The 11,556-nt window shown below is 52.0% G+C and overlaps 1 protein-coding gene across 2 annotated transcripts; it reads left to right on the top strand.

Moving 5' to 3' along the window:
- The first annotated feature begins 103 nt into the window (after nt 1-103).
- ARV1 (ARV1 fatty acid homeostasis modulator) lies at nt 104-10,984 on the top strand. 2 transcript variants are annotated; one of them, XR_334184.2, is made up of 6 exons: nt 104-292; nt 4,090-4,209; nt 5,023-5,176; nt 8,902-9,126; nt 9,897-10,097; nt 10,872-10,984. XR_334184.2 is itself a non-coding variant. In XM_006145985.2 (6 exons), exons 1-5 carry the CDS (start codon nt 119-121, stop codon nt 10,037-10,039), a joined length of 816 nt encoding a protein of 271 aa, XP_006146047.1. In that variant the 5' UTR covers nt 104-118; the 3' UTR covers nt 10,040; nt 10,872-10,979. The 2 variants fall into 2 exon arrangements, 1 of the variants encoding a protein (XP_006146047.1); XM_006145985.2 differs by having other exon boundaries at nt 9,897-10,040; nt 10,872-10,979.
- Nucleotides 10,985-11,556: the final 572 nt, after the last annotated feature.

Below are 11,556 nucleotides of genomic sequence, written 5' to 3'. Positions count from 1 at the left end.
GCTTTCCCGAAGCCGGGACTACGAATCCCAGCAAGGCCCGCGCGGCGCAGGTCTTCCGGTCGGCGTCTGACGTCTCCCCCGCACCGCCTCGGAAGTTCGGGGCGGTAGTTGAGTGGTGATGGGCACCGGCGGGCGGAGCGGCCTGCGGTCGGGCAAGGGGAGCGCTGATGGGGCGGCAGCGACTCCTACTGCTGCCTCGGCCTCCTGCCAGTACAGGTGCATCGAATGCAACCAGGCGGCCAAGGAGTTGTACCGGGACTATAACCACGGTGTGCTAAAGATCACCATCTGCGTGAGTTGTCAGCCGTGGGGGTCCGTGGGAGGAAAATAACCAGCGGGTTTGGGGAACCGGGGTCCTCTAATACAAGCTTCAGCTCCACGCTGACGTTCCCGGCTGGACCTTTGCTCCTCTCCCTCCCTTGCTCCCCTGCAGTCCCACTGGCCTGACGGTTCTGAACGAGCCAGGAGGGGCCAGGAGGGGCCTTGCGCAGGGCCTGTGCACTGTGCAGCCTGGGTGCGGCGCTTTCCCTCGGGTACCTGCGGGCTGTGCCCTCGTCCCCTTCAAGCGCTCTTTCAAACAACTCAGTCCTACTCTGGTCACCCTTTTAAAAATGACACGCTCCTCGGCCTTATCTTTTCCCATTGCATCTTTCATCTTGTCATGTTTAAAACAATTGACTTATTTATCTCTTTTATATGGGAGAGAGAGGGGCACCGTGAACAGGTCTTCACACGGCGGCCCTTCCCCTAGCCCTGCAGCTGGCAGGGTCAGGCCAGCATGTTGCAGTAGAGCAGGGACTTGAACCCTGAGCTTTCCTCCATGGTCTCCAGCATTGTGCAGCAGCATCCTACTGCCAACACCACCCTGGCTGTGCCTAATTGACTTATTGTTTATCGCCTGTTTCTACTCGAATATAAGCTACACAGGTCAGAGATTAGATCTACTTTACTCCTTAATGTATACCACCCAGAACATTGTCTGACATGGCAGGTACTCAATAAATATTTGCTGATTAATTGAGCCACTTTCACAGTTTTAGATTAGCACATTCTTGGCCTCCTGGTACAGGGAAAGAACAGTGTATTATTTTATGATCTAAACTTAATGATTTTGGACTGGACTGATTAAATGGCTTGTCTGAAAGATCATAACTACATAATTGAGAATGGGATTTATTGTCTAAAGAAAAGGTGGTATTTTGTGAATATATATGTGTGTGTGTGTGTGTGTATTAGGTAGTAATCTTTAAGAATGTCAAAGAACCTTTAAAACAAAAAAACTGGCATTAGGGCCAGTAGGTAGTGTGATGGATGAGGAACTGGAGGCCACATGGCCAACTGCGGTGTGAGGCCTGAACCCAGTGGCTTCAAAGTTGTGCAGGGCACAGGGGTGTGCCTGCCCAGTCCAAAATCCAAAGAGGAGAACAGAGGAAAGGGATTGTGGCATGGCCATGCCCCAGGGAGGTAACTTCTCACTTTCCCTCTCCCAGTCTCTGTCTCTTTGTAGCAAGCCCTGTGACAAAAACCTAAAAAGGAATTGGCATTAAACTAACAACAAAATCCCTTTTCTAATTATCAGAGGCTTGCTGCTTTCTACTTTTATTTACTTTTATTTACAGACAGACTAACTATTGGCTAGCTGCTGGGAGCCTGCAGCCACCTCCCTCTTCCCCTTCTTCCCTAACGCCTTTCTGTCCCAGGAGACAGATTTCAGGGTTTAGATTTTGGAGTCACGTTTGGGGTACTGAATAGCAGCACAGCACGCGGTTGATTTGTTTCTGTATAGTCGATTCATAGTGAGAATTTTGTCATGGTAACCAGCAGTAAACATTCTGCCAAAACAGCACCACTCCGGAAAATCATTTTGTTTATTCCAGACTGAATATTAACCCGTAAAATGGGGCCAGACAGTGGCACAGTGATAAAACGGAACTCTGCAGGGCAGTCCCACCTGGGGACAGTCCTGGTTCAGGTCTGCAGACCTCCCTGAGTGCACCAGCTACGCTCAGGGCTGAATGTAGGTGGGGCTGCAGTGTCACAGCCCTGCTGGGGCTCCGCTCTTGCTCTCCTCTCCCCATCGCTCTCCGCCCCTCTCTTGCTCTTGGAAAAAATTAATTAATTTTCAAAAAATAAAGTGATTAATTTCTTTTTTTTTTTAAGAATTATTTTATTATTATTTTTTAATTTGCCGTAGGGCACAGTCACTCACCAGAAAGAGACAGAAAGAGGGAAAGTGAGAAAGCAAGCTACCCAGTCCAGGACTCAAACCGTGTGAGCCCTGTGGGAGGGAGAACAAGTTGGTCCGACCTGACAGGAGGCGCAGCGGGCGAATGAGTTCTCAGTGTTGGTGAGACACTCAGGAGTGGGCAGTGCCCACGGTGTCCCCTCTGACCGCGGAGGCCACCTCTCCTGTTGGTGTCACGTCACCCCACCTCCCGTGCCCTCACCTACAGCTCACAGCAGCATGTTCAGTTCCCCTTCGAAACCGTCAGGTCCCAGGGACAGGCCCTGCCGCTCAGGTGAGCGTCGAGCACCCTGACGGGCTGGTCCGTAAATGGCTGAGAAGTGTGCGAGTGTCACGGTCACCCCCAGAGCATCTGTGGGACAGACAGATGGGAAGGAAAGAGCAGTCGCTGTGGCTGTTGGTGCCAAGGTCCACCCGCCTCCTTGTGAGATGCGTGCAAGTCCCGGGCTTAGACGGCGATGCTGCCTGAGGGGGCCCTCAGGGCCCTTTAAAGGATGGAGGGGACTCCTGACCCCTTAGCAGTTTCATGTTATGATGAAGTCGCGTCTCTGGCCTCCAGTTTCAGGTGTGTGAAGTGGACCCCACGGCAGGAGTGAGAGAGGGGCTCTGCAGAATAGCACATGTGGAGTTGCGGGTCCCCGTGGCTTCGGTGTAGACGCTGGCTTATTCTGCTCAGGCCCAAAGCTCTGGAAATACAACTCTCCAGGCTCCGTTTCATTGGGTGGATTTACATTGTAGGTTAATAGCACACCCCACCTTATTGGCTTACTTAAGGCTGGAAAAGCAGACCTATTCCTGGGAACGAACCTGGTGGAGAGACTGAAATGGAAGCCGATCGCGCGTGTTGTTGCATTTGAGGTGCAGGACCAACACCCCTCAGTGTCCTTCGTTTTCCGTCTAGCACTCTGAGAGGCTAGAGGCCCACCCCAGTGTGTCCCTATAGCATGGATGCCCACCATGCCTCCTGACCCTCACAGTCTCGGGGTGCTTAGTGAGCACTGCAGCACTGGCTTGCTGAAGTGTGTTCAGCTTCCCTGCCACTTTGTAGCTGGTGCCGCTTCCGCTCTCAGCTCTGTTTCCTGCCTGCCTGCCTTCTTAGCTCCTGGCCCTGCTGGGATCTGATAACGTTGTACCACCAGACCTCTAAATTGGTGACCTTTCTTGGAAAAAGCCACTTAACAGGAGTTTCTGAGAGCCTAGGAAGCCTCGATTTTGGTCTTCCGGAAGCAGGTGGCATTGGCTAGTTTTTTACACACAGCCCAGCATGCTCTATTCCATGTAGCAGAGAAAGGCTGTATTCTCTACGCCACAGAAGAAAAAGGCAGGCTTCCCGTGGTATCTGCCACCTCGGTGGCACTGGGTTGCATTCCGCGGTTCTCAGAGCTGTGGCTGCAGGGCCGCTTTGCCTCACACTTTTCTCCACCTCACGTTTCAAGAACCACAGAGCTGAGGGCCATCCAGCCCACAGACAACAGTTTATCTGTGGAAGTATATTTTAAGTTTACTTTATAACTGTTCGTTACAAATCAAAAGTAGAGTCCTTACAAATTCAAAGTAGAATTCTCTGGGATACTTTGTGGCCAAAAATCAGTCTTTAAAATCTTTTTAGCTTCTTGAATATGAGGTTGAAACGCTAATACTTCTAGCCTAGATTATCTTTAGTCATTTTTGACACCACTTCTTACATAGGTGAATGTTTTGTACCTTAATAGAAACTTATTTAAATAAATGCTAATGTGGCTTATCAATAGCCGAGGCCAAGGTGGCTTCTGCTGTGCTGCAGCCCTTCAAGGCTTCAGGATGTACGAAGTTGCTGGTTCTAATGTTGCCTTGCATTATTTCAGAATTCCTGCCAGAAACCTGTAGATAAATACATCGAGTACGATCCCGTTATCATCTTGATTAATGCTATTTTATGCAAAGCCCAAGCCTACAGGCATATTCTTTTCAACACTAAAATAAATGTAAGTTGTGATTTTTATATTTTTTAATGTTACTTGATGATACTTTTGCACTTTTTAAAAAGAATAATAAGAATTTTGATCAGAAGGATGTGGCTATTGACTCCCAACAGAGAGGGACGGTGATAAATCACCCCCCTGGGGGAATGACCATGCTGCAGTCCCCTGAGCACTCCTCCATTCTCCTGAGATTTTGGGCTTACACACGCACCTTGTGTGTTTTTCAAGCCACCAAGTTTGGGACTTGAACTATGCAGTCGGCCATGTGGGAGCCAACACCGTAGCTGCCACGCCACCTGCTGGCCCTAAGCTGTGACTCTTAACTAGAAGGGCACATTAGAATTGGCGCGGGGGGTCTAGAGCCATCCCACTGTGTCTCAGTGGGCCTGAGTGGGCTAAGCAGGTTGGGCCTTCTTAGTTCTCGGATGGGAGACTCCCAGAAATGTTTCAAAATATCATGTCTAGGATTTCCTACAGAAGATTCTGCACAGGACTGGGGCCTAGACATCGGTATTCTGAAAAGTCTCTCCGACGTGCTGTCGGTGATTGCTGATTAAGAGTCACTGGTGCATGGGAAGGAGGAGATTAGCCACTTGGTTGGGCAGTTCTGAGTTTGCGGAAGGGCTCGGTGGGGCCATCTTCAAAACCACAACTGCTTCCGTGTCTACGCCCGTGGCTATTGCGTGCAGCGAGGTTTGTTTTTTGTTATCTTACCCCTTCGGTCACCAGGCACCGCTAGCTGGACAGTCGTTTACCCCACATTGAATGCAACAGTGTTTTCTCGCCTAATCGGATGGCAATGCCTCTGCCCGTCAGATCCACGGCAAGCTCTGCATGTTCTGTCTGCTCTGCGAGGCCTACCTGAGGTGGTGGCAGCTTCAAGACTCCAGCCAGAACACCGCCCCTGACGACTTAATCAGATATGCCAAGGAGTGGGACTTCTACTGGATGTTCGCCATCGCCTCTCTGGGTATGGAGCCGCCGCGCTTGCCATCCCTCCTGAGGGCTCTCCTGCCATTCTTCATCGGTGTTACGTTGGGTTGTCAGAAAAGTTGTGACACATTTTTACATAGAAAAATATTCGTGACTTTCCGAACAGCCTGATAGTACTTAACCATTTGGATTAAAACTAAGACATGTCCTTAATCAGTGGTGAGAGGAGCCAGTTAACACGGACTCGAGGCCGCGTTTCGGCTCTACGACTGCCCTGCCAGGTGAGCTGGTCTGTCACTGGCTTCCCGACTTCCGGTACTGCATCCACGTTGGGGAACGTTACATATCAGATCAGAAAGGTCACGGAGTACTTCGAAGAGTAACATTAGTGGTAAAATTTTTGTTTTCTATTTTTGCTATAGGACTCATGTGCTCACTGAGAGAGGGGGGTGGGGGAAGAGGAAGCACCTCCTGGGGGTAGGGGGTGGCCACACCGTAACCCCTTCTCCATTCTCTTGGGACTTAAGGCACACACGCACATGTTGCTGGCTTGTTTTCATGCCGCCGGAGGGCTCTCCTGCCATTCTTCATCGGTGTTATGTTGGGTTGTCAGAAAAGTTGTGACACATTTTTACATAGAAAAATATTCGTGACTTTCCGAACAGCCTGATAGTACTTAACCATTTGGATTAAAACTAAGACATGTCCTTAATCAGTGGTGAGAGGAGCCAGTTAACACGGACTCGAGGCCGCGTTTCGGCTCTACGACTGCCCTGCCAGGTGAGCTGGTCTGTCACTGGCTTCCCGACTTCCGGTACTGCATCCACGTTGGGGAACGTTACATATCAGATCAGAAAGGTCACGGAGTACTTCGAAGAGTAACATTAGTGGTAAAATTTTTGTTTTCTATTTTTGCTATAGGACTCATGTGCTCACTGAGAGAGGGAGGTGGGGGAAGAGGAAGCACCTCCTGGGGGTAGGGGGTGGCCACACCGTAACCCCTTCTCCATTCTCTTGGGACTTAAGGCACACACGCACATGTTGCTGGCTTGTTTTCATGCCGCTGGGTCCGGGATTCAAACCTCAGTCAGCCGTGTGGGATCCGGCCGCCTTAACTACCACACCACCTGCTGTCCCTGATAAAATTCCGAATGTTTAAGTTCTGATTATCCAATTTGCAGGTGACTGAGGACTCATTGTTGCTAGAGCAGGTTACCTCGTGCATAAGACCATCCCCGTATGTGAGAGCAATGCCCCATAGGAAAACTGCTCCTTGTCTGAGGCACACTGGGAAACTGGCCAGTCTAAAATCCCTTAAGCTCAAAAGGTGCTTTTCTTCAGAATTTGAATTTGTGCCTTGTTATTATTTTTCTTTGGTCATCAGAATCATGCCGAATTAATTGCTGCAACAGTTTTGTTACTTCCTTTCCACCTTTCTCTGCTTCTAAATTCTTTGGTTCTAAGGAAACACTTTCTGGTGACGAGTCCCCACCCACTCCAGTGTGGTATTTGTAGCCATTGTCCTCTTTGGTCCTCTTTTCTTCTCTCTCTGCCCTCATGCCCGGCTGTCTCACCTGTCTGCTCAGAGCCCCCAAACGTCCCTCTCTAATCTAGGGCTTCCTCCTGACCCGCAGGCCCTGTGGCCAACCTCTCCACTTGAACAGCTAATAATCAAGCACAGCCCAAGCCCACCTCCCATGTCTGCCTGTGCCCACACCCTTCCCCGGCCAGTGGCAGGCTCCTCCATCCCTCAGGCTGCTTGAACCAGAAGCCGAAGAGCCATCCCTGCTGCCTGTTTCTTTGATACTCTGCAGTCAGGTCACCTGGAAACCCCACCGGTGTCATCTTCAAATTCACACTGCTACTGTCCACTCCCTCCACCGTCGTAAGTCCTAGGTTAGAAAGCGGTGTGGGACCAGAAAGCAGTGGTAAAACTCGACGCTCCGAGAGGCAGTCCCTCGTGGGAAGGTTGCTGTTTCAATCTGGAGACCTCCCTCCTACACCAGTGTGTCTGTGTGTCCATGAGCTGGGGCGGCTGAGGGCGGGTCCCTCATCAAGACTCTGTGGGGGTGCCCTACCCATCTCTGTCGCTCTTGCTCATTAGAGAAAGTTCAAAAAAAAAGAAAGAAAGAGATAAGGCATGGCAGTTACCTTATCTAGGCCAGCTTTCTGTCTGGTAAGGAAACGTCTCAGCTCCGGAGAGAGGGGCTAGCTCTCTGAGTGTCTCCAGCCCCTGAGATAACGCACCACGACACGGTTCTGGTGAACAAGTTCCAACACTAGTGAACACTTCGTCCATTCATGCAGCTCTTAGCACTTTTGTATTTGTTTGACCCAGAGTCTCAGCTTCACAGCCTGCTTGTCTGAGCTGGTCTTTGCAGCCGGCAAGCCCTTCAGTTCTTTTGACGGAGATAGCACTTCTCCTTGAAGAATGCATTGAATTTCAGAGGAGTTCGTCCTGAAATCTCTCTGTTGATTCTCGTCATCTGTCTACGGGCATCCTGAGTTGGGCTGTGTTGAATTATGGAACATTTAAGGAAGAGTGTAGTTGTTCCTACTATAACGTGATGTATGTGACCAAGAACCCTGACTCCACGGAAACCTCAACAACGAATGGCACAGTTATGGAGTGAATAGATAGAACGAGGGACAGACTACTCCAAAAATATTAGCTGGGTAACAAAGGACTAATAGTACTGATTAATGGCACAGGGCCCAGCAGGAGGCATGGTGGTCAAGGCTCTGGACTCCCACATGGCCAGCCATAGTTTGAGTCCTGGACCTGGTAACTTGCTTTCTCACTTTTCCCTCTCTCTCTCTCTCTCTCTCTGTGTGTGTGTCTGTGTCTGTCTCTCTCTGGTCAAATTTAAATAAATAAATAAATATTAAAAATAATAATAGCACAGTTGGGCCAGCCCCATAATACAGTGGTTACACACTAGGCACTGAAAGCTAGATCCCACATGGCTGACTGAGGTTCAAATCCCAGCTCTGACAGCTTGAAAAACATGCTGGGTGCATGTGGGTACATGCTCCAAATCCTGATGTGATGGAGACAGGGAGGAAGAAAGATTGCAGCCCTGAGGAGGGGCGCTCACGCGGACACTACCTGTCTCTCTCATGAACGCATGCATGCGTGCCCTCCAGCAACTGAAAAATAAAAGCACAGCTTTAAAAACTGTTAAACCCCTAGTCGGGCATGGAGCAGACTGCTGTGCTCTGCATACAGGGCCCCGCAGAACCACTGCCGCTGCTCTGACTGTCCTCCCATGAATGCCTTTTGGGAGTATAGAGTTTAACCCAGACATGTTAAGGGAAGTCTTCCAATTTGGGTAAGAGCATTCTAACTCAGGTGGCTAGTGGCACTCAGTAACTGGGAGAATGCTCAGAGAGAAGGGTCTTCATGGGTTCTCATTCCCAGCACGGGCCATCTTTCAGACCCAGAAGCCTCTGTTCTCCATGGCTTACAGGAAGATGTTCAAGCAAAATCCGTCTTAGAAGGGCTGTCAGGAAGGTGGTTGTAATTCTAGCAGGCTGCCGTCCCTCCCGCAGTGACGGCATGAGAGAACTGTGTGTCGACGCACATCTCTGACCTGCCGGCTGGCTCGGACACGAAAGCCGGGGGTTAAGGAAGAAAAGAAGAAAGGTTGCTATCCATGAGCATTTTCACGAAGTCAGCTGCATTCTGGAACTGGTGTGTGTGTTTAGGAGGCTGTGCCTCAGGTGAGGGCATCGTACTTACCTTTCCCACCTCCTCCCCAGAACAAATCACCTACTTCGTCGGCATTTTTACTTTCCTGTGGATAGAACGGCCCGTGACCGCGAAAGAAAGGCCCAGCCTGGTGCTGCTGCTGAAGGCGCTGCTGCTGTCCAGCTACGGGAAGCTCCTGCTGATCCCAGCTGTCATCTGGGAGCACGACTACACGCCCCTGTGCCTCAAGCTCATTAAAGTCTTCGTCCTCACGTCAAACTTCCAAGCCGTCAGAGGTACGTCTGGGTTTCTTCTCTGCCTCGGCTCTCAGCTCTCAGCTCTCAGGCCACGAGAGAGCATAAAGCCTCGTTTCTAGCACACAGATTTACGTATGAGTCCGTCGAGCACTGCTCCTTCACGGAATGGAAACGATACTTGGCGTCTCTGCCATAGGTCACGTAGAGCAGCTCTTTAGTATTTAGGGTTAACCACCAGTATAGCCCTCGTGTGCGTGGTCTTCATCCCGCGAGGTCTGCAGGGCCCCCATTATTACTTCTGTTTTATGAATGGGTCCAGGGCACTGCGAGAGCTCATTGACTTGTCTGAAATGCCACAGCCAGATAGTTGTCAAGCCGGGAGAGGGTGCCAGGTATCGGCCTCCCGACCCAGAGCGACCCCTGCTATCACGGGAAGGGGCGAGTACCCGAGGGTCTCGTCTCCCGGCCTCGGGGAGAAGTCTGTCTGAGGGAACCTGTGGTCTGACTCGCTCAACGTCGTGCCTGTCTGGAAACCGGGCCCTGGGAGCGTCACTCTGTCCCTTAGTCTCTTTGTAACCTTACCGGGTTTATTTCCTGTTTAGTATTAGGAAATCTGCCTCTTGATCTGACGAGGCAGAACTCAGCATCTCTGTTAGAAGCAAAGGCTTTGGTTCTCCCAAGGCCTGCAGCTGGGAAGGTGAGAGCAGGTAACGGCATAGCTTAGAGAGCAGGTGCGAGTTTCCCCAAACCGGGGCTACATCCTGTGCCATTCCGTGACGTTCTCAGCCTCACGCTGCCCTTCTTCCCAGTGACCCTGAACGCCGACCGCAAGCTCTCCTTGCTGGCCGTCCTGAGTGGCTTTGTGCTGGAGAGCACCGTGGTCTACTTCTTCCAGAGGATGGAGTGGGACGTCGGAAGTGACTGCGCCATCTACAGGTCTCAGGACTTCTGAGGTGTGAGTGCGTTCGCGCACCCGCCCTTCTCACGTAGCCGGGAGTGGACATGAGCAGGTACCCCCACATCCCGTGTCCTAGCACGGCTCTGCAGCTCAGACACCCCCTTCCTTAGCTTCACGTGGCTCCTAGAGGCCTCCTCTGTAGCTGCAACACCCTTCTCAGCGACGTCCACACCATGTCTATATGACACCTGAGGCCCTGTGCTCACGGCACTCGCACCTCCTGCCCGCCCATCAGGACCTCCAGCCGGGAGCTGTCCCCTCCCAGCCAAGCGCACCCCCTCTGCCTTCGTCGCCGGACTTGCGTCTGGCCCCGCGACCTCCGGCTTTGCTCTTCTGAGACCTGGAGCCTGCAGCAGTCATCAGACCCCCTGCCCATCCCATCACACATGCCACGTGCAGCCTGCGCTGGCCAGCCTCACCATGTCCCGAGCAGTGGTGACCTTGCCCTCTCCTTGCCCCCCGGCCCGCCACAGTGGCTCTCCATCAGAGGCCTGAAGCCGCACTTCCGAGACCCCCGATGCCTCATCCCGTGCCTGCCACACTTCACTGAGATTCGAGAGGGTCACGAGTCCCCGAGGTTCTTTTCCTTCAGGTCTTGTGTGTTCCTGCTGGGGTACTCAGCCTCAGGCTGTCCCTCACCTGAGTGTCCCCTCCCTCTGTCCCAGCCAGACCTGTGGATCTGAGCCTCCAAGTCAGGAAGCAGAGCCTGGGCAGAGTCTCAAAGGCTGGGCTGGGTTGAGGGCAACAGAACTGGGGAGGGAGGACAGGGGCCCATGTCAGGGCAAGTGGAGGGCACACTGTTGATCACACCCTCGTTCTGTTCCAGCCTCCCTGTGGTGACAGCGCTAAACCCTCCCGCCTCTCCCCCTCTCCTGAAGCACCACCTCTGCTCCTCGGCCTCCTCGTTGCCCAGAAGACCCTGTCTTCCTGGTGTGCAGAGAGCTGCAGCTGCTCGTGCCCTCTCCACACCATCCCCTCCGCCTACACACACACACACAGCAGAGCTTTCTGTCTCCAGCAGTTGGGTCCAGCCTACTACCCTCATTTCTTCACTGCTTTTTATAAAACAAGCCTTTGTGAAAACGGCCCATTCCCTAAAATCACAGGGAAGCCAGCTGCCAGCACCTCCCCAGAGGTGGCCCTGGGAGCTGCTGGCTCGGCCCTCCAAAGCAGATTGCCCATACCCCCCACGGGTCTTCCTCTTCACTGGCCTGCTGCCCTGCCAAGATCTCTGCAGTCTCAGCCTTTCGCCCTATGCTGCCGTGCATGTCCCTTCCAGATCTGCTGCCAGGTCACATCCCTGCCCCTGCCTCCTACACAACAGCCGAAAGTCCAGCCCTGACACAACATCAGCAGGTCCGAGCCAGAACTCCTGTCATCCCTGCCCCACTGAAACAGAGCTCTTTCCCAATTGCGTTTCCTTATTTTTTTTTTTTTTTAAGAGAGGATTTTGCTACAGGGCATGTGTACTCACTAGAGAGTCAGAGAGACAGAAAGTGAGAAATCACCCC

This window comes from Tupaia chinensis, unplaced genomic scaffold, assembly GCF_000334495.1.
Source record: "Tupaia chinensis unplaced genomic scaffold, TupChi_1.0 Scaffold000161_1, whole genome shotgun sequence".
Lineage (NCBI taxonomy): Eukaryota > Metazoa > Chordata > Mammalia > Scandentia > Tupaiidae > Tupaia > Tupaia belangeri.
The sequence above is the reverse complement of the archived record's forward strand: the minus strand, read 5'-3'. Positions and strand labels throughout refer to the sequence as shown.